Raw genomic sequence first — 22,242 nt, forward strand, 5'->3', positions numbered from 1 at the left:
AGGCAGTAGTGTTCAATCAGACAAGTCCCATATTGAGTATCAGATACCACAGACCAGGACTGAAATCACTGTGTCTAGACTCTCTGGCACCTGCCTTCACTTATTTACCAGTGACCAGAGGCCAACCCCCACAGCTCTGTTCACATACACCTCTGTCCAACCCCCTCCCCAAGCCCAGCTCAAACATCTTTGAATGATTATGCCAGAACTGCATGCCTCAGGAATCTCTCCTGACCGGCTACTCCCTTACTCTGCTGTTTGAAGTGATGCTCTGGTTTCTGAACTTCAGCAGATAATGGCGGACAGGAGCAAAGGGTGCTGTCAAAAGAGGACGTTTACCAGCATTAAGCTGAAAAGAAGCTTATAGATCAAAGAGGGGCCAAACAGGACAACTGTGGTGGAAAACATGTGGGTAGCTGTGGAGAACCTTGCACACTGCTCTGCGGTACAATATTAAATATCACCATGACATCACTGCCTAACCATGCCCTTTGATTGGCCAGGTTATTACCAATAAAGGCTTTTATAAGCATCTGGATGGCATTTGCACCTATTTAAACAAAACACGCATTGCTGAGGTCTAAACAAGAATGAACTGTTAATACTCACTTTTAACTGTTACTAGAATAGCACCCACTAACTCCTACAATCCACAAGGATGTTTACCTGGGACAGCACGCGTAAGCCCTTGTCAAGCACTTTGCCTGTTCAAAATGACAACAGCGGATGGATTTTCCAATCACTTTCTACAACAGCTAAACATTCATTATTGATTATTTGCCAGTTTAGATGTACACCTTTCCTCAAAAGGACACAAACCCACAGAAGGGCACGTACTACTACTGAAAAGACAATTTGGTTTTCCAGGGTAGAAGCAGATGGCAGGGAGTCCTTTCAAAAAGGTCATTTTCTTCTCCTGATGCCTTGTCCACTTCCCCATGTTTTCTGCTACCTCTGTCTTCTTTAGTAACTGTCCTAATTTTGAACATTAATAAAATTTAAGCTCTGATTGTCCAGCTTGTCCTTTTTGAACAGTCAGCAGATGTGATCTGTGAATAATTACATCAACCACTGAAGTGTCAATAGCCACAGGTATCCTTCAAATTTCATAGTTATAGCCGAAGTCCAGTGAAGGCAGAGGACTCATTTCCTGCTCCATTACTCTTTGGATACAGCTCTGTAAGCACTACTTTGAGCAGTCGCTGCCTATCAGAACAATGATGTTCACCAAAGCTCAGAGTATGATATCACTGAAGTTTCCACAGCCCTTTACCTTTGGCACTGGGGATCTAAGAGGCATACCAAGATTCCCTGAAAGCATGTCACAAGTGAGCCCTGAAACACAGTGCATGAATTTTGCTTTGGCCGGTAACTGCTCAGAACAAAGCAGGTCCCTTATATAATGCAAATGCCTTAACATATAGTTGCTTCTTGTGGCAGAAAAGGCAGTCAGCAGGATGTTTACAAGACCATTCTGTAACATGTACTAGTTATTCCCACCAGTTCTCCCCTCTCTATTCTCCAAAATCCTCCTGTATTTGGAAAAACATCACCATTTTTGTCATGAGATAATGACCAGAAACATTCTGAAAACTTTCCATGGCAACTTCCCATTCTAGATGTATTTGATGTTAAAAACATGTTTGGCAGGAAAGAAGATATCATGGTGCAATTCTGAAAAAGCAACCAGCGAGCTTTTACACTTACGCAATACAGGCTTTCTCAACTCCAGCCTCATCAGGACTGAGAAAAAGATTAGTAAGAGAGGATTTGGTACTTGTTTTTAAAAAAAAACAAAACAAAACAAAAACACACACACAAAACACAAAACAAATTCCCAAAACCCATGATACTGAGTCTGTGCTTGGATCAAAGACTATGACTGGGACAAAAAGTTATGCAACAAACTGTAGCCCAAAAGATCGGTGAAGAGCCTTCCATAGTCTTCAAGTCTCCCCTGTTGTGCATGCCCGCAGTTGGAAAAGGAATTGTCATGTAACAATGTAACACTACTTGGCTGGTTTCCAGTTCATATCCTGTAACACTGGAGACGTTGAAATTTTGATACCCAATGGGATCAGAAAAGAATGCCTTCTAAAACAGTAAAGGAAATACTTTCCACGAGGTTCCCTAAGGACCTGCTGTGCTCAAGCTTTAATCTCTTTCAAGCATTCCCAATCTTCTGTAGAAATTCATTAGGTCACCTGTACTTTTACCAATTCATTGATGCAGCTCAAGCATTAGCAGCACTGACAAAGAATATGTCACCTATCCTTTTTCTGGGGACCACTAAAAGACAGCAAGAACAGCCAGACTGCCCGATGAATAGGTGGTTCGCTACCGACTCAGCAGCATTGTCGTCGTTCCCACTTTCACCTGCGGGTGTCAGTGCGAGCTCTGCTATGAGTGAGGAAAAGACATGCACAAGGAAAGATGCGCCTTACCACCTCATCATATATAAAAGCACATACCTGTGGGATACAGTCAGTGTATGCAAACATTGATTTAAAGCGATCATCCATGCTTATGTGATACAGAATACACATTGCTACTTGTTTGTAGTTTTCATTTGCTAGAAGGAGGAAAAAAATCCATATTAATAGAAGCCTGGTATTTTAAGCATTGTTAAATATTTAAAGGGGGAAAATAAAAAGCACAAAAATCCTAACAGAGGGAAAATTTAACTCAGAAATGCAACATTAATGAAAGAGTCTCACCTGGCCTATCCAAATGAACAATGTATTTGTGCAAAGAGGGAACAAAGGCAACGCTAACTACTCCCCCCCGGCCCAGTACCTCAAAACATTTCCTTAACTCCACTTTGCAAGAAATATATTTTGTGAAAGGAGTACTTAATGATGACAGGCCATCCAGAGAATGCCTTCATCAGTTTCCACCTAGGAAATTAAATATCAAATGTAATGCCAAATTAGCTGTAGATATTCCTGTTGAAACAACAAGCTTGTCTCCAAGTGAAATGATAAAGAATGCACTGATGCCAGAGAGAAAAATAAAAACCATTACCAGAAAGTGTTGTAGAAGGAATTCAGCGCCTTTCAAGTAAATCATACATTGACTGTTTTATTAGCCTAAACAATAATATTATCCTGTGGGTACCTTTTGCATTTTGTACATTTTGAAGACAACAACAGTATATTTTCACATTAACACTTACCAAAGACAAAAAGATTCTCAAGAAAAATTGGAGCAGTTAATGTGAGTAGGCTGTGAAGTATTTAACCGAAAGGTTCTATAAAACCAACTTAGACAAACGTACAAGTGTTTAAGAACACCACAGGCATGTTTGATCCTGACTCACTGCTGAAGTCTGTGCTGAGCATCCTCTTGAGCTCTCCTCTAGCCCTACATTAGGAGGATACTGGCTATATATGGGATAAAACACTCATCTAAATGTTTGTATTAGTTAGACCAGAATATAACAAGGTCACCAACTCAGAATGTGTTCACAGTTCTTATACAACTGATCAGAAATATCCTACCTCCCACTTCTATTTAAGCTAAGTTAAAACATATCTGTTTAACACTTTGGCAAAGCATCAAGACCTCAAACAGCACCCAACACAGTTAAATTTTTCTTCTGCATACATCAGTGGGAGCTGGAATTTCCTTTAAGAAGCAAGGATATGATGCCTTTATCCCGAGAACGCAAATTCTTGCCTTTTTTCAAAACTGAATTACCAAAAAAGATCCATGAAATCCATCTGGCAGTTGCCATACAACAGTGAAGTATTCTTTCCCATGCCAAACCTAAAAACATAGCTGACCTTTCAGATCCTTCTGAATTCTTACCTGTTTGAAAAAAGCTGACTTGTATCACAACCTTCCACGCACTTAATGGCTGGAGAAAGGATAATGCCCAATTTCGAAAGCTACTCTGGCTCTTAAAATAAAAACACAGACAGTACTATAGTTGCTAAAGCATACCCATTCTGTTTTAAGCAAACAGAATGAAGCATTTGTTATCTTTTGTGCTTCTCTTGTGACTGGTCATCTATCTACATATTCACTTGTAGTGACATTGTAAATCCAACAATTACATCAAAAAAGCTTGCCATACATATAGCCAAAGGCTTCTCCTAAGCAAATACAAAAATTTTAAGAGTAAATTATGCCCAAATTTCATGGGGCTAGGGAAAAAAAACCAAAACCTGTTTACACTGCTCTTATCACTTCTTTCCATGCCTCCATTTAAGACTCAAACATTAAGACTCAAATTAAGACTCAAATTACAATTACACTTTGCTGGATAACACAGGAAACACTATGGTAAATAAAAGGCAAACCAGTATAAAAGGGAGAAAAGTTGGCTCCCCAGAACAGTAACAGGAAAACCAAACTAGAGTGAAGTTGGACCAGACCTTCAGTTGGTATGAACTGGCAGGCAGTCCACAAGAATGATGCTACTTTATATCTGTTTAACCTCTGTCCTTCATGGTTTCTTTTTTTCCTCCTCATTTTTGCAAGGCTTCATTTACACTAAGATAAAGTCAGTTAAGATAAAGCCTTACATTTGGTAGCAATAGTAGTTTATTTCCTGCTATTTGGCAATTCCAGTAGCTTATTTTCAAATAAAATAGCCTACTACAGCAGCAAAGGTCTTCTGTTTTTTGAGAAGAAACTCTATGCATAATTTTCTCTCCCCTTTTTTCAAAGGTCCAGCCAGTCACAATAACCTTTCTGATGCCTGAAGAACACCTTGGGTATCAGTGATGAATGACAGCACTGCCTCAATTTCTAAACTGCCAAAAATAATCAAAAATACCTAGATACACAACCTAAAACATGAAAAATATCTAGAATTCAGATCAATGTATTTTCTCTGAATGAACTCTTAATGCGTTGGCTCTTAATGACTGGCACTTAAATCATTCTCCCAAAGTATGTTCCATAAGGCAGATTTCATGACACAAAGGCAAAGACAGCTATAGTTTCAAAAAGAAGAGTTGAATTTAAATGCCTTCTTGCTCCACAGTTAACTGACGCATTTTCCCTGAACTTCCCTGTCCTACTGTCAACACAGGGAACAGAGAGGGGTTTAGAGAATTTAACTCAGGCTCAGTATTGAAGTTATTTTGCAATTGTAAGGAAAAGGAAAAAAACGCCTGAATTCTACTAGCCTGGAGATGAAAATAAACTACAGAACTGAAGTTAAAAGAGTGTGCATTTAAAACAGCTTTTTTAATGGTGTATGCATTTTAAGTTTAATTTCATTTTGATTTCCCAGAAAGGACAGAATTTCAGGCTGATCTCTGGAAGTTTCGCTGTCCCACTTTCCCTATAGAAGCACTTTGGTGGAGAAAAAGCAGAACCTCCTGACTTTTTTCAGTTCTCGTGCAGAACAGTTGCAACTCATGATCCAAAGAATCAAATGCTTCAGGAAAATCAAGAGGAGGTAGTTGTTTCTAAGCACAGCCAGCATGATTTAATGCAATTGTTAATCTCGCACTCAATTAGGAAGCATGCAGCCTATTGGAAAGTTGACTGGGAACTGTGCATAACTAGTTCATCGAAGATTAGGAAGAGAACGATTCAACAGCTACAGTGTTTTAAACGCTAAGCATCATCTTGCAGGCTGAAGATTGTATACTGAAAAAAATCCACTAACAGGCCAACTGCCATCCTTTTACACAGGGACTTTGCTCCCAAAAATATAAACTGGCAGCTATTGACCATTACTTGAATATGCCAGTACCAAGATTACTTTTTTTTAAAAAAAATATTTTATACTCATCTGAATGCTAATGAATAAAGCCCTTAGTCAATCATTGGTTAGAGACTTGGCTGTAAAAACTTCAAACCCTACCCAGTACCTGGCTGGAGAACAGCTTTCCAAAGCATGGAAGTGATACCTTTTCTGCTATTTTTGACCACTACTGAAGGCCACACATGAAAAAGCAGACACTGCAAGAAAGACTTCCTTATGACTTGGTACAGTAGGCATCAATTATTCCCCTAACTAGAAAAAGCAAGAGAATGAAAAGAAAAAACAGATCTCTGCCAAACGTGTTCATAAAAATCACCAAAGTTCTGGTGGGGTGCCAGAAAGTTGTGGCCTACAAATGCTGGTAGTTTTGAGCATCAAGCTTTTTATGGCTGAAGGTGGAATAGCCAAATGGCCTAAAGCAGTAAGGGCAGCCCTGGAAAATAATGGCCTAGTCATTATGGATTCTTCTGGTATTTATGGCAATAAAACATGAATCATAATGAACTCATTGGATATTAAATGTGGGGGTCACAAGTACTTTGATAGGATTTCCACAAGAATTTACCATTAATTAACCAAATAATTATTTGAAAGTGTTACTGAATTATCCTTAGTTCTTATACAGCCATTCCAGAGAAATTGGTCATTCCCAGCTGAGTGCAGTTAATGCCTTAACAAACCGGTCATTAACTGCAGTTACTGATTTTGTGGGAATTAGTGTGTTATAAAATACACTCAACAGTTTATAGAAACAATACTTAGATTTTTTTTGCAGCTGTAGTTCAGCTGGAGCAGCTGGGATGGAAAAATATCAGGTCCCTCGGGCTGTTTTCACAACTAGTTTTCTGCAAATTAGAGAGGGAAATAAATACATGATGGGTTCTGAGTTCAAAATGGCTTCAGATTTTTAGCCTTTGAACATTAATAAGAAGCCATATGCCAGTTCTGCGGACCAACGCCTGAACTCCATGTCTAGTTCTTACTAAGGTTAAAGATGTAGATGGGCACTAGTAGCAGAAGCTAAAGGGAAAAAAAAGATTTCTTCATCATGAGATCAAGTCCTACACTTTGGTTGAGTTTGTGAGCTTAAAATGAAAAAATCCTCCATTAGCTCCATGACAACAAAAGAGAAACCCTAAAGCTGTAAAACTGAAATGCCAATGTGAGTTGCAGTAGCAGCACTCAGCTTTCAAATGCTAAAGTAAAAATGAGAATATAAATTATGGAGTAAATTATTCAAACATAACACTATCAGTAATTCAAGCAGCCATCATTTCTAATGGAATCATCAATCTCTCCACATTAGATATGAAATACACGCTATCCAACTCATGTGTAAAACATTAACTACACTAAATCAAAACCAGAACACAAGCAAAGGTAAATACCTATTGAAATGGCAGAGTGAATCTTTATTTCAGTTTCAAACTCTGATACTCTCAACTGTATCTCCTGCAAAATTAGGCAAATAAGAAATCTAGGTGGATAAGAATGTCACAAACTGAGTATCAGATCTATACGCTGTCTCACACTGCTGTCAGGAAACACTGAAATCAAGAGTTTATTCACATGTATCATAACTAGCAGTGATCTTAGGAAAAAAGTGACTGAAAGGTATCTCTGCTTACCTTTATCCCACATTATTCCTTGCAACCAGCTCTGAAACAGTTGGACTAAGTTACTCCATGTGTGGTTTAGACACATATTGGTTTGATTTACATATGTAAATATAAATCGTATTGATATATCAGTTTATTTTATCAAGAGATAAAAGAATTTTCAAATCTGCTCATACTCAAGGAGACTAGGCATTGTAAATAATACATTATGATATTAATTACATACTAATAACCCCTCTTGTGCCACCTTTATATTATTTGAAACTGGCTTCATATTATAAGCCAAACTTAAAACCCTGATTTCACCATGGTTGGGTTTTCTTTTTTTTCTTCCCCAAAAGAACTAAGTACTTGTCACATCTGAAACATGGACACATTTTTTTTTTTTCTAGGAAACTAAGAAGGAAGTATAAGGATGATTTCTAAGCCAAAGGACTAATAAATGACTAATTTAGGTTGAGTTACTTAATGTTACAGCTACAGACAAAAATGAAGCTGCACATCTGGAGCCCCAGGCTCAATTTCTTTGCCTGGAACACTATGCAAGACAGACTGAAATATACACAGTAAACACCTCACTGCAGTATTGCTACTAATAAAAGACAAAGCATAGCCACTGGGTAGACAACATACTGCTAAATTTAGAGATATCCTTTTCTGAGGCTTGATATTCCTACAGAAAAAAAATTTAGGATGTCCTACAACCAATCATACTTGAACTCATATGAATTCACACAGAAATTGGAATATGATTGGTTTTAGTATCCCATACTGCACAAACCAGAGATAAATCAATTAGAAGTTCAGATTAGAGAGAAAACAGGAGGCAATAGGATTATCCCTGAAGGAAGAAGATAAAGCTGCTTCTCTTTTCTCCACAAAAGAAACACGTTTTGGGTCAAGCTATGATCAAGGAAGAAAGCAAGAGACAGAAAAAGAATTAGCTACCATTATTACAAGAAACTGGAAATTAGAAGAGGTGGTTCTTAGTTTGAATCAAACTAAGAAAACATCCACTTCCAAAATAGGCAGAAAAAATTCCACACAAAGTCTCCACCAAGCTACATAAATGAAATACTATACATTTAAATGGAAAATTATAGAAGGACATGCGTCATCTTTGCCATATCTGCACTATATTTCATTAAACTACATCAACTTCTCCAATTACAATTACTAGAAAACATTCAGACCTCTCTGCTCTAAAACCACCCTTCCAACCTTCCTGTTTGGAATTCAATGGGAACAGAAATAGGTAGAGGTTTTCCACGGTCCTGGCTCTGCAAGTGCACAGCTCCATAGCAGAGCAGCCTCAGTTCTGAATGGATGGTGCAGCTGTATTTCAAAATGCTCCTGCTCAAAGGTGGAAAAAAAAAAAAAGTGCAGGATGCTACCTTTCACTTTGAGAAAGGGATGATTCACTGCATTGAAATGGAAACTGGTTTTACACATGTTTCAAAGTCGCTGAAGCACAAAGCTGAGGTTCAAATCTACTAAGCCGAAAAAGTGGAGTTAAATATTGGCTGAGCTTTTGAGTCTTCCAGATAACAAGAACTAAGTTCCTTATTATTCAAGAGATACTGTTCCTGTGCAAGCACCATCATATTCTTACTGGCAAAGTCTTGGAAGAAAGGTAAACAATTCAATTGTATTCTTCTTATTGTGAAAACATTAGTTTTGTTATTTAAAAAGTTATTCGCTAGTGATCTACAAGTTTCTCACAGATCTGATAGCTTTTCCAAAAAAAAAAAAGTAATAAGATATTTGAGGCCCCAGCCTCACAAAGAAGTTTTGCTTTATGCAGTAAGACTACTTGAATATGTAAAATTATAACCCATCCTGCAAAGCATCTCTATGTCAGAGACCAAAGGAACAGAAATTGATTGTATAGAGATATACTAGCACTATACTCACTATAATGCAATAAATTTTTATGTTATCATGTGTTCCCCCTTCAGCTCAAAGGGTCTGAAGGTAATACTACCAACTGACAAAGGACTCCTCACCTTAGCAACTGCAGACATGGGGAATCTGCAGTTGGTCTCCTGCACTGGAGCAGATCATCTGAGAAACTTAGATAAACAGCAGAAACTCCTGAGTTAAGATTTTTCCATTTTTCCAAAAGGGAAAACAGACTGTAACCTTCCCCCTTAGATCTGAGCTTGTAAAAGCCTCAGGATCTATGGGACTAACACATGTGCAAAATTGTTCCACGTGATCCTTTGAGACTATCCCTCTGCCTGCAGGCTTCACAAGGGCTCTGGCAAAGGTGCTCCTCTCTCTTCTACCTTGGTCCTCATACAGGCTTTATGAAGATTTTACCACAGATTAGGAAGACTAGCAGAAGTGCTCCACCCCTTCTTTACAGAGATTCTCCAAGAAACCAGAGCTAGTTGTTTCTCTTCTGTCATGCTTTAGGCATCCAAGTTATGCCCTGTAAAGCTTTCAGTTGTCAACAGTTCACGTAGAAGACTAGATTTACTTTTGACTGTTAAGTATTAATTTGCTCTTGCAATATGCAACGAAACAATTAAAAGAATTCAATTAATTACGCAGTCACATACTGTAAGCTCCACAGCAGAAATACTGGCTCAGGAGAGCCTTCCCACATTCATCAGTTTAGTGAGTTTCCAACAACTCAGCTCCCTCATCTTTAGATCACTGCCATCTCTCCACTCCTGTCCTTGCTGCTGCCATAAGCATTCCTATTTTCAGCCAACACTCATGAAGTTAGTTTCTTGTGCTATACCGGTTATCCTCTTCATTAAGAAGGCTAGTAACAGCACTAAATACACATGTGCACTTGTGAGCAGCACACCACAGCAATGAGCTTTCATTCACCTGAACAATCAAAGGCTGAGTGCTCAGATGAGCAAGGATCCACCTGTAACAGCTACAAAATGGAAAAACACTGTTTCCAACTCTGGACAGTGTTAAAGGAGTCAGAAAATCTTAGGCAACAGACTTCAAAAACTTGTAAGCTTATACAAAAATATGATGTTATGAATTTCAGTTATTCTTTCCTGATAATTCACTACAATTTACCAGTAGCATGAAGCAGGGATACGGTAAAGGCTTTTACCTTAAAGTTAGTAGGGATTCTATTTCTACTTCAAACACGACATTAGCAATACTGACATCTCTCTGAGTTCTGTATTTTTCAACATCGGATGTCAATTTTTCTTTAGTATTATTAAAGTTTGCTGTCTAATCCGTAGTTAAGGTATCCGAGTGCTGGGTTCTAAGACACACTGTGCACCCAACATTCTCCTTAAGTCAGTTAGACATGCTAGGTTTCTTTGCACTTCTAGTAAGGATTTAGACATTGAATGTTAAGAGATAGATTTGTTTTGTGTATCTTTTGGTAGAGTTTTTTGTTTGTTGTTGTGTGCTGGGTTTTTTTAAGCCTTGGCCATACTCACCATAAATGATAAAAAAAACTACCATTAAAATAAATCCCTTAATAATTACTGCTTTCCAACAGACTGGTCCATGTAGTTGAACTGTTACTTAACATGCTTCAGTCAGCCTCTACTATAAAGGAATGGAGACACCCCAGGCAATATTCACACAACAAGTATTGGAACCAGCTGCTGCAGAGCCACCTTAGGAAAAAGGGTTTCTCAATTTAATTGGGAAAACAGGAGGAAGCATAAATTTTACTGCCATTAATAACTTCAAGCAATCCCGATATGACTTTACCTCACCCTGATGGCTGGACATGTGCTTTTTGTTAGGGTCTTTGCCACATCTGACCCCTATTGTTTGCTCACTTGATCAGGTAAGAAAATGTATGTTTCTTTATAGGATAAACGAGGCCTATTAAAGTGAGAAAAAACACTGCAGTAGCCTATAAGAAGCTCCATTTTTCAACAGATGTGTGAAGCTCCATAATAAGTTCATTACAAAAAGGCCAACTGAACTCATAAAGAGAACACATCTACTTTAAGCCTTCTTAAAAGAAACTTTCATAAAAGGAACAGAACATTAAAACCCCACAGCACTCCGTTAATTAGAGAGCAAAGTACTTCTTGGGTTTTTAAACAGCAGTCAACATATAATCCAGCTTGGCTGCATACCATATCAGGACTTGATTGTTAAGAAACCCAACATACAACTGTTTGGCAATTCTTTGATTGCTCATTAAACCTAACTTGTAAAGAATGGAAAAATATCAGAGGAATTTCAGCAGTTTCCAGAATAACAGAGACATAATAAAACTCTCAAAAATTCTATCAATGAACCTAGTGAAGACAGACTTTTCAGCAAGGACTAAATCAGACTGTCAAAGTTACCCTCTGCTCTGGCTACCTCCAGCTTAAATAAAGAACTTGTAATAGAAAAGTTTGACCTACTTTGTCATTTGCAAACTACTGCACAGCCCTTAGAATTCTACGTAAGATCAGGTGGCTACTACTTCTCAGTGTGCTGATACTAAGACTTGGAACACCGAGAAATTAAGAACATCAGGCCAGGATGCTCACATTAAGACATACAGGCTCAATACATACTGTGACTGGCAAAACTATACTATTGCTACTCGGGACTGATCATACCGTATTTCAGGGCGTTGTATAACAAATGCTCATCTACTTGCCTGAATACAAATCCACAAAGCCAATTTTCTTTCAGTCACAGTAATCTGCACTGGAAAAACATAACCCAAAATGTTCATCACCACCTAAAATCTTTGAGATTTAACACCTTGGCACCGTGTAACACTTTCACAGCCATGCACAACCTTTCTGCACTCCATGTCCCGTTTGGGCCCGATTTGCAACTGGTACTGTTTTGTGACCCACCCACTTTTCAGCTCAACAATACCTGTGTTCAATCAGCACTCGATTTCTAAAAGCAGCTAGTAATTTTGAGCAATCAAGAAGAGACACTTCAGTCTGACTTCCAAGCATGATGGATTTTCATTCTTTAAGCATGGCTTGCACTGGCAAATGAATGAAAAGAAAATGGCATTTCAAGACAATATGCATTCGGTACACCTAAGAACTGTCCAGCAGCTCAAAGGGATGAACGCACACATCATAGAAAATATGTTTGCTCCCTGCATACAGCCAGACCTACTCCTTTTACCCTTTGAGCAGCAACACACTTCCCATTATAACAGCTTCCACACCATTCACTATCATTTATATCCTTTTGAGAGTAATAACTCACTCATGGGTGGACACAGAAACCCCAGTACTGCCTGCCACACCCGCATACTGCCAGGAGCTCCTTCTGACCAGGGGTCCACCAAGAAGAGTTTGCAGCCTGCTGTAACACACACAGCATTCATCTGGTTCTGCTGTACAAACTGCCTGCTGTTCTCATGGAGAATGGAGAACTATTTGTCTCACTTCACAAAGGCTAAGAAACCACTCAGACACAGCACAAAAGAGCACCCTTATTAGAAGAATGTGAATCACAAACTGTGCATATATTTAAGAGAGCTGTACTAAAAATTTTCTATTTGGTTTGGCTTGTTAACTGAAAAACAAAGTGGATTTGGTCCAAACAAGAAGTGAAGTTTTTTATTCTTCCTTGTAGGCAATGTTTTCTTCTGTTTGCTGCCAGGGCATTTACTTCAGAAACCAATCACACATCCAGGGGGAAGGATTATGAAAAAGGGTAACGTTTCCCTTCTGTCCAACAGCGGAAGAGCATTCACAAGGATAAAGGAAGGATCTGAATCTGTTTTCTTGAAGTTCAGCTCTACATTTCCCCCTTTCAGTGAGAACACTTTCCACAAGCAAATACACTAACCATCAAACTCTACTGTGTTTGGAGCAAGTCACTCCTCTACTCCACTCAGTTATGCCATGCAAAGCAAAATGAGAGCACCATAAGAGTGAAGAAAACCTCCACAGAATATTCTATAGTGTGCTGCTTTGGTCTCTCCTTCTGAGGTAATGATTAGAGGGCACTGAATCGGCATTTTCCACATTTCAGGCAAATGTCTAGTTTAAACCACTTGGTTAGTTCACATGAATCCTCACCTTAATCCACTGAAGTTATACTTCACATATACTGGCACATAAAGCATTCACACAGAAAATGTATAAAAAAAAAAGATCACTATGCAAATATAATTTCTAAGTCTTAAAGCAAACCCACCAGTACAAAAAAAGTTCTCCGCAAGACCCTACTGCCTCAACAATTACAAGGTTTTCTTAAAGAACTGAAGTCACACAAGTCAACAAAATCTCTTTTCATACCTCTTCAAGCAGCTTGTATATGGAAAAACCTGAATACAGCAGGCTATATCTCATAGGCCTCCACAGCTCTATTCCAGCTTCTGATCTCAAGTCTGAAGCCAAATTTCCCTCAACTGCACCCAGTTGAGATTCAGAGCATAACAAAGACCAGCTGTAGCTGATTAACTTGGGTGCCTGGAGGGAGCAAGAGGAGTCTTGTCATATACAATACTTCAGACTTGTGAAGAGAAGCCATGAGAACTAGCAGGTGTTGACTGGCAAAGCTACATGGGGAAGCAGGCACTGGCACTATTAAAAAGAAAAGGCTAATTACACTGGAAACCAAGACTAAGCATAATTTCTCATGTCCATGCTTTCAACAGCAGCCTCACCACTCTGGAGTGAGAGGGAAAGAAAGATTGTCCTCCTCCAATATATCCATGCCATACTTAGTCCATTCCTTTGATAGCTCATTTGAAGCCAGTCCATCCTCTCTGCTTCCAGTGTCCACCCACATTTAGAACCTTCCTGCTCCCAAGCCATGAAGTATCCTTTGGGAAAGCAGTACATCTTCCATAACTGCAGACTGCAGCCGCCTCAGTGCTCAGTCCTAAACTGCTGCCTGACAAATCCCATCCTTCAAAGTCTCAAAGGCACAGCATGCACAAATGTTAAATTTCAGTAGGCTGAGTCAACAAACTTGACCTCTTGGCATTAGGAGTTGTATGGTAACTTGTCAACAGCAGTGAAGGTGTCTCAGCACTTTAAGGTGACTTGCAAATGTAAGCTGAAGGGTACTGACTTGAATAAGATGTGTTTAATACCCAAGTAACCTGTAGAAGAGGGGCATCTGGCACATGGTTATTTTATTATTAATGTTGCAGGCTTCCCTGAGATACACAAAGTAATGTATTTGAGAATTATTTGAATCACAGTATCAGGAAGAGTCTCACAAATCACAGAGCTGGTAATAGACTATTTCTACCTACATTTTCTAACCAGCATACTGCAAAATAAGTATCAAGCAATTCTACAAACAGCACATGCTTCTATGGAAAAAAAAAAAAACACACCCCAAACACCAAACCAAAAAGAAAAAGGGTTAAACACATCCAAGTCAAGGAAAGAACCACCACCCATGGAGCCAAACAGACAGTGAAGCTTCTCAAAGTACCAGTAGAACTTGCTGTACACTACCCAACCAACTACTTCAGGCACAGACTGCCATTTTAGCAGCCGGTTCTTCTGAGCTAAACAGCCTTCCACACAGGTCTGCTTACAAGTCCAAGAGAATGGCATTTGAAAAGAAATTCTCCTCTCCACATCAGAATCAGACACTAGAAAACATACACTTAACCGATGAGTTTAGTCTGACTAATATTAAATGGGGAATTTCTGGGAGCAGGGACTTCTCGGTGATTTTGTCATGCCGTTGCTTGGGGTGACAAGCACCCAGAAGCCCTAGCCTTTGACCACAGCGCTACGTGCTGTACAAAAAAAAAATAAAGAGACAAGTTCCTGCTCCAAAAACCTTACAATCCAAACTGAACCAGACTACCTAGCAAGATCCTCTCTCAAATGAGCGAAAAATTTCCTGACCAGCTTCCACATCTCAGTTTACTGCCAAATAACATTGTCTTGAGAGAAAAAATATAAAGAAGAGGGATTCCAAATGCCATTTTTCTTCTTCCTCCTAGCTCAGCCCAGAGGAGGATATCAAGTGCAAACATGGTGGTAGGGCAGAAAGCATAACAAGATCTGAGGCATTTCAGGATATCAGGTAGCTGTTATATTAATCACTGACAGGATTAAGGCTTCCAAAGCAGTGTAAGTTTTCATGGTATTAACTTGTATACTAAACAGCAATAAGGCCATGTTGAGGTTGAGTGTAAAATTGAGAAGGCAAACAATCCTGAGACTATACAAAACTAGGGGAGAAAGCTCATAGATTCACCGTTGCATTTCACTTGTTCCATCACAGCTGGATACACCAGCTGCACTGGACTTAGTACATCCCAAACACAACATATCTCAGAAAGTTTTAACAATGTCTCACATCAGTGTTTCACACATTTAGGGCTCCACAATACAAGATCCTCAACTCTCACTTAAAAATGAGTACTCAGAAATTCTTATGGCCAAATCCTACTAAACATTTAGTATATCTACCAGGGCAGCCTCTAGATAGTATCAGGCAAAGAACACACAAGGAGCAATAAAAACTCCCTCCTGAGAACTCCAGCGTACAATAATCATCAAATCGGACAATCCTCTGCTTTTTCCAAACTCCTTATTGTCTCCACGGCTTTCCCCCTATGGACAACAAAAAGTTTCACTTGTATCTAAAGTACTCACATGATGTTAACAGAAATTACAGATTGTCAAGCTGAAAGTCTAAAAATCAGTACTGCCTAGAGTTGAAGCTGACAAAGCTGGGAAATTTCTGATCTCTGTCTGGACAATTAAGGTCACAATAGGTAGCAGGTATATCAAGCTCCATTAAGAAGAGAAAAAAAAAAAAAGGGCGTAGTTGGTATCCGCCATCAGCTAAGCTCCATGAAGTTGCTGGCTATTTTTCCTATGTGCTCCCCCAAAATTACAAGCATCATGCATGTGTCAGTTCACATGGTTTTCAGGTAGCTATCAAAGTTATTTTTAAAGACCAAGAGACTCATTCAACAGTTTAAGATAACCTAGGAATAAATCTACCAGGAACCACATTATTTTAAATTTCCATTTAAACCTGCATCTAAAAAGATGATTTGAATGATAAAAAGTTGGGAGTAGTGAGGAAGTTGTTTGGCAGAAAGCGACGTAGCAACTTTTAGGCACACTATATCATGATGCAAACAGCTTCACTGTCCATGCTGAAATGCATATGTTAAAACAAAATAAAACATACCTAGAAGTGCAGTGAGTTTGGGAAGCAGACCAACTTGTACCATTTTATTTCTCAGGCCTGTGTCAAAGGATAGATTTAGTAAGAGTCGAAGAGTGATGTTCAGCAGGTCTTCATGTTCACAGGGTACCATTTTCACAAGTTTTTCAACAATATCCATTTCAACCTGTGTATCAAGAAAAATCCATTAGTCCATCCAAATTTAGCATTGTCTTCAATGTAAAAGCCCTCTCAGCATGTTATATATTCACACGCACACATATGCAAATACATATCCAATTTGTACCCATACTAGTGACTGTCAATGCATTTTCATCTGAAGCAGCTTTGCTTATGTCTTTGTGGTTGAAGTCTTCTAGATTGGGTTACTGCTTAATGTTGATTAAAAAAGATTTTGAACCAAACATTTCACATGTCTTTGAAATATTCCTCACAGTTGGAATACTGCAAGAATGTGGTCAAGACATCACTTACGAGACTAGATTGGGGGGGGCAGAACTTATTTAAACTTAAACACAAGCAACCCTGGAGCAAGTGACATTACAGTCCAAGAGATACCCAACTAAGACAGACAGAAAACTGGCATCCAAAAAGAATTTGAGACCTTTCATTATGAATTTCAAATGAACCCCTAGACAGAACTTTGCATGTGCTCTCAGAAGAGGCATACTGTCCTGTATGTTAATTTAATAAAAGCATGAAAGTCATTTTGAAACATGTATCACTTTCAAATTAAAAAGTGGAATCCAGGAACTGAGAAGCGGTATCAGTTCCTAAGATCATGTTCACTTTACCAGCCAGAAAAGACATCTGAGCATCGACTGGCAAGACTTCATAAAGTTTTTATCATCTTTTAAGCAACATTTCTCTGCTTTTACTTGATGTAATCTTTTAAATGCATTCATTCTTTGTTTCCCAGAATCTTCTTTGGCCAGAAGGAGGCACATAAAATTACTCTGTATTCTTCAAACTTTTGCATGTATGTAACTAGCCTTCCAGTTATAAATACACACAGAATGAATACTAAGAAAAGAAACTACAGCTCTCCCCACATGGCATAGTGCAATAATCAAACAACTAACTGGATTGTTTTTGATCAAAAACAATCAGATAGCAAGAACTCCTACTTCACTGCTTTGAATTTAATATGGCACTTGAATACCAAAGGAAAGAATATGCTATAAATATACGTGGATTATTCACTTTTACTTAGAATCAGGCATTGCACAACTAATCTTGGTTCATTTTGTCTTTGACATTTTTGTGTTATTGCCTGATATAAATATTAGAACACCTTCTCCTTCATTGGTAGCTTTTCTTAATAATACTGTGGAGAAAAAAGTATCATCTTTATTATCAGTAAGAAATGCTCAGACAGCTGACCTGAAGCATGTAAACCTTTTCAAAAGTCTTTCCAAAACTGTTAAAACACTCTGCAATAAAATAAATTCAACAATTTTGTTTCATTTGTCTTTCCACTAAATCAAATGGAATGCAGAAAGTGTGCCAGCAAATCAGTGGGCTGGAGAGCTAATCCTTATTTTCCTAATAAAGTCCTTCAGGGCACTACACGAGTATAAACTACATCAATGACCAATCACCTGATAAACAGTCTACATTCCCCTGAAGACACATGCTTGGTGCCTGACTTTTGTTGAGAAATAGGATACCCATATATAAATAAGGGAGATGCCTCTTGTCTGCAGTGTTCAGTGCATATGCATGCAAATGACAGTTCCAGTAACAAAGATGCACTTAATTTTCTATTGCATTTACACAGATCTTTTCATCTCACAATCTAAGTGTAAAATTATTAGATTACCTCTTAGATAAGGAAAATTTATCATTTTTATTTAACAAACTGGCATAAAGGCACAGAAGTGAAGGCATGTATCTACTAAAAGCCATTGGGAAATCAGTAAAGGAAATACTCAGCTAGAGCTTAAAGTCATAAAAAAAATATGCTACGATTTCAGAAGTTTGAGACTTCACCTAAAAAAAAGCTTATAAAGTGCAACGCTGCCTCCAGTTCTTGGGAGCTACTGGCAGCATGAAGGAATAGTTGTGAGGTGCCTTTGAAGACCAAGCTGACCTAGGAAATAAGTAAACTAGTCTAGCAAAGTGCAAAAGGGTAACTACCTCTCTTTCCAAGACAATACATGGCAGACACAATAATATGTTGTCAGAAGAGTCTAGTTTGGGGGAAGGGTCACGGGCATCTCCAGAAGTGGGGGTATGACAAGACTTTGGGGTGCTGACTTCAAAATTTGGAATTTCATGTATCATATTTCAAGGCAGCTTCACTGCTTGGGATGACAGTTCTTAAAAAAATTTTTGCAGCATGTTATGGCTGGATGTTGTACTACTTTTCTTTTGCTCGTTTTACTAGTGACAAAAGAAGATAATCAGTGCTACAGAAATCTAGAATGGGGACAGAGATGTCTCCCTCTTCCCTCCAGCCACACAGTTTTCAGAGTCCATACCTTTCCAGTATTGCAGTAGAGTGCTATGAGCCTTACCATATCATTTTTGTTCTCCATAAATATGCTGAGTTTCTTCAAGAAAGATACAACCAGGATAAGCAGCTCAAAATTATCACGGTCCAGTGCTTTCACTAACATATGGACAATGTTCTTGTTTCTCATCTTCAGCTCAGTGCGAGTATCCTCAGCAAGATTCAGGAGCAGGTAAAGTGCAACTAGCAAAGTCCAATACAAATCATACCAACAGATCAAAGACGATAGAACTAAACAAGTCTCTATATACACATTAAGTGCTTAAGACAAGACTTTCAGCAGCATTCTGCTCTCTTCCCAAAACATTTTGAAGGAAATTAACCATGAATGCTTTTTATTCCTGTTTCGAAAGTATTAAGAAGATTAATTCCAACAGTGGCTTTGAAAAAGAATATTAAGATCACCAGAAGCTTTTTATGCCTTTTTTTTTCTTTCAATTCCAATGGGAACCATTAAAAAGCCCATCCCAGGAAAGCTTTGCCACTCAGATCATTTTAATCTAGCATTAAGTGTATTTTAGTGCAAAAACTGAGACAGAGTGAAAGCTATTCAACTTGAGTCAGATACAGACTAAGTTAGGCTAAGTTAAAAAAACCCAAATCAAATGTACAAAACCAAAATGCCCAACTCCTCCCAAACCAACATCATGAGCAAAGAAAAGTGAAGCGGATCACTTTTGCTATTTTTCCTCTAAGACGGACAGATCACTTCAAAAAGTGTTAGCATACTGTCAAACAATCTGATTAAGTACTCATCTTCTCCCTATTCTTTGGCAATGCTCTTTCATATTCATCTATACATTCAGTATGTTTAAGACATCTGGTTATAACAAGCATCCAATAGAACCCTCTACCCATGTCCACCAAAGGGAAATATTTTGCTGTTTGGATTTGGTACCTCTGAGTAGCTGTTCCTGCTTGACAACCAGCCCCTGATATTTCTTATAAGTTTTCTCATAGTCCTTTTTCAGGGTTTGATTTTCAGGATCTTCATCAAGTAAATTGCAGAAGTTAAGGAGTTCAGATAAAAGTTATACAGACTAGATGACTATTGTCCTCAAAGGTGTTATTCAATCACTAGTAAAAAGCAAGAGATCTATGGAATAGCCTGTGTAAAGACACTGCCTCAGCAACAGCTTGCTACACCTGTAATCTACAGCATGATTTTTTTTTCTCCTCCTACATTAGGATGTATTACATCCTAATAGTCAGCAAAAATGTTCCTAAGACATACTGCTAATAAAACATTTTTTTTTCTTGTTTTAGTAACTTCAGCTCAATCTCTTCACTCTTGGTCTTTTTCATATCTGCAATTACATTTTTCCACTTTCTAGGAAATTCTACTGCTTTCACAGAAGTTGCTGTATGCTCATCTCATAACTCAACAACAGCTATTAAGACAAGTCAGAAGCCATCAAGCTGCCCCAGCGTATCAAAAGGATATCAGCTTTCTTCTTTTTAGCAAGTTCTTCCTGCCAAAGCTCATGTCTCTTCAGCTCATGGTCTATGATATTCATACACAGAGCTCCAATTTTGTAGTGTGTGATTATTCCATGAAATTGAGAAAAACTACATTGAAGAAAAAACACCTGTGAGGAAAAAAATAAATGCAAACAACCCCAAATCTGTTCTGACATCTATGGTCACAATGTCCCAACACTGCACCACATGAAGTATTAAAAAAACAGTATTGACTCTGTGCCCCATTATACCACTTCTCTATTGGGCAATTTTTTCAAAACAAAAACCAATTCCTGAAAACATGAATATCTTTTCCAAACTTGTAGGAGGACAAGCAACAGTGTGTTTCTCCAAGTCAAAATAAAAACACATTCCAATTTTCAAGCATAAAGGAAATGTTTTCCAATCAGCCCCACTTTTCATATTGTAAGTGCTTCAGAGGACCCTCTACTCATCAGTAATATAATAGAGGTCCAAAATCAAGTTGCAACGCAAATTCCATTTGAATTATTTCTAGGCAGGCTATGCTGAAACACTGGCATATCTAAATAAGAACAAGCACTCATGCCAGTTTTGAATACCGTTTCTTCCCTGTAGGAATGTTGAGGGAAATAAAAGGTGGCAGCTTAGCCTATAAGCTATGGGTCAGAATCCTTACTAGTTTCTCCCCAGCTCTACTACACACTGCCTCACTGTGGGGGTTCTTTTTGTACCTCAGTTTTGTCATTTATAACAAGTGTGTTTCTGTCTCGGCAATTTTTTTTTTTCCCTGTTTCAGTGAGGTTTTGTAGTGAAGTGCAAAACAAATGAAAAGCCACTAAACAGAGAGAAGTTCCTTATGTCCCTATACAGACAGACTCTGCACTCACCTTGAAAAACAGAAGAAAATATAAATTATATTGGTAGCAAGTTCCACACTTTGTTTCCAGTCTTCCCTCAGCACTCTAGCCAATGCACCCAGGGCAGTTTCTGAAGTGAAACAAGATTTAGATGAGCATCAGCATTTCACCTCCCTCCTTTTGTCTTGTGAGACTCAGAATTTAAATACACCTTATTCTACATCTATTAGTTTTCTAATGGAAGATTTTCAGAGGTATCTCACTTTAACATGTAACGCTGCTCACAAGTTCTGTTTGGAGACAGTACTAAAATAGAGTATCCTGGGTAGTCATCCAGTCACAAACCCTAAGAAGAGGCAACATGCAAGGAAACTGCTACCAAACACTGAGGTCATCTTAAAACTACCACTAACCTTAAGATCTTGTGGCCTCTGCCATCTCTATGTTCCATACTACACTGTGGCCCCTACCTAAAATATCACCACGTTCACTTCCAAATCCCCTTTAAATTTTACCTTGATAACTATCATTTTTCATCCACTTCTTTCCATTTATTTTTTCCGCCTGTAGCAACTTTGTATTATTTAATAATTTGGTTTATGTTTCTTGTTGTTGTACTTCAGCTTACTTTTCTTCTCTGAATCACTTATCTTTTGCATTCACTTTCCCCTACCTAGTCCCTCTTCACATACACCATGTTACACAATCAGAATGAGAAAAGCAGCAACTGGCAGTTCCAAGCTCTAGAATATTTGTAACAACTCATAGGGACAAGCCATTTCTTGATGGCTTACCATTCCCCTCCCATCCCAGTTCTTACAATAATTTTGCTTGCTGACATTGCAGGATGGGTAGAGTACATATTGAAGTCATCATTTACTCAAGGAATGTGGGGGTATAAGAGCTCAGTAAAAGAGAAAGGGGGCAAGGAAAAAAAAAAAGACTAAATTAACAAGACATGAACCTACCATCACTTCGGAGGTCTGGTTTGGA

The 22,242-nt window shown here is 38.4% G+C and overlaps 1 protein-coding gene across 3 annotated transcripts in view; it reads right to left on the reverse strand.

Annotated features, from left to right (window-relative positions):
• The window catches only part of KIFAP3 (kinesin associated protein 3), a 72,330-nt gene that overhangs the window by 40,962 nt on the left and 9,126 nt on the right, over positions 1-22,242 (reverse strand). For all 3 annotated transcript variants that reach the window (XM_075710624.1, XM_075710623.1, XM_075710622.1), the window contains 6 exons: positions 21,280-21,379; positions 20,394-20,518; positions 19,848-19,946; positions 18,954-19,132; positions 16,438-16,600; positions 2,472-2,572 (listed from right to left, as the gene is read on the reverse strand). In XM_075710624.1, coding sequence (XP_075566739.1) covers positions 2,472-2,572; positions 16,438-16,600; positions 18,954-19,132; positions 19,848-19,946; positions 20,394-20,518; positions 21,280-21,379 — 767 coding nt within the window. The remainder of the gene's footprint in view (positions 1-2,471; positions 2,573-16,437; positions 16,601-18,953; positions 19,133-19,847; positions 19,947-20,393; positions 20,519-21,279; positions 21,380-22,242) is intronic.

The sequence above is a fragment of the Pelecanus crispus genome, chromosome 5 (assembly GCF_030463565.1).
Source record: "Pelecanus crispus isolate bPelCri1 chromosome 5, bPelCri1.pri, whole genome shotgun sequence".
NCBI lineage: Eukaryota > Metazoa > Chordata > Aves > Pelecaniformes > Pelecanidae > Pelecanus > Pelecanus crispus.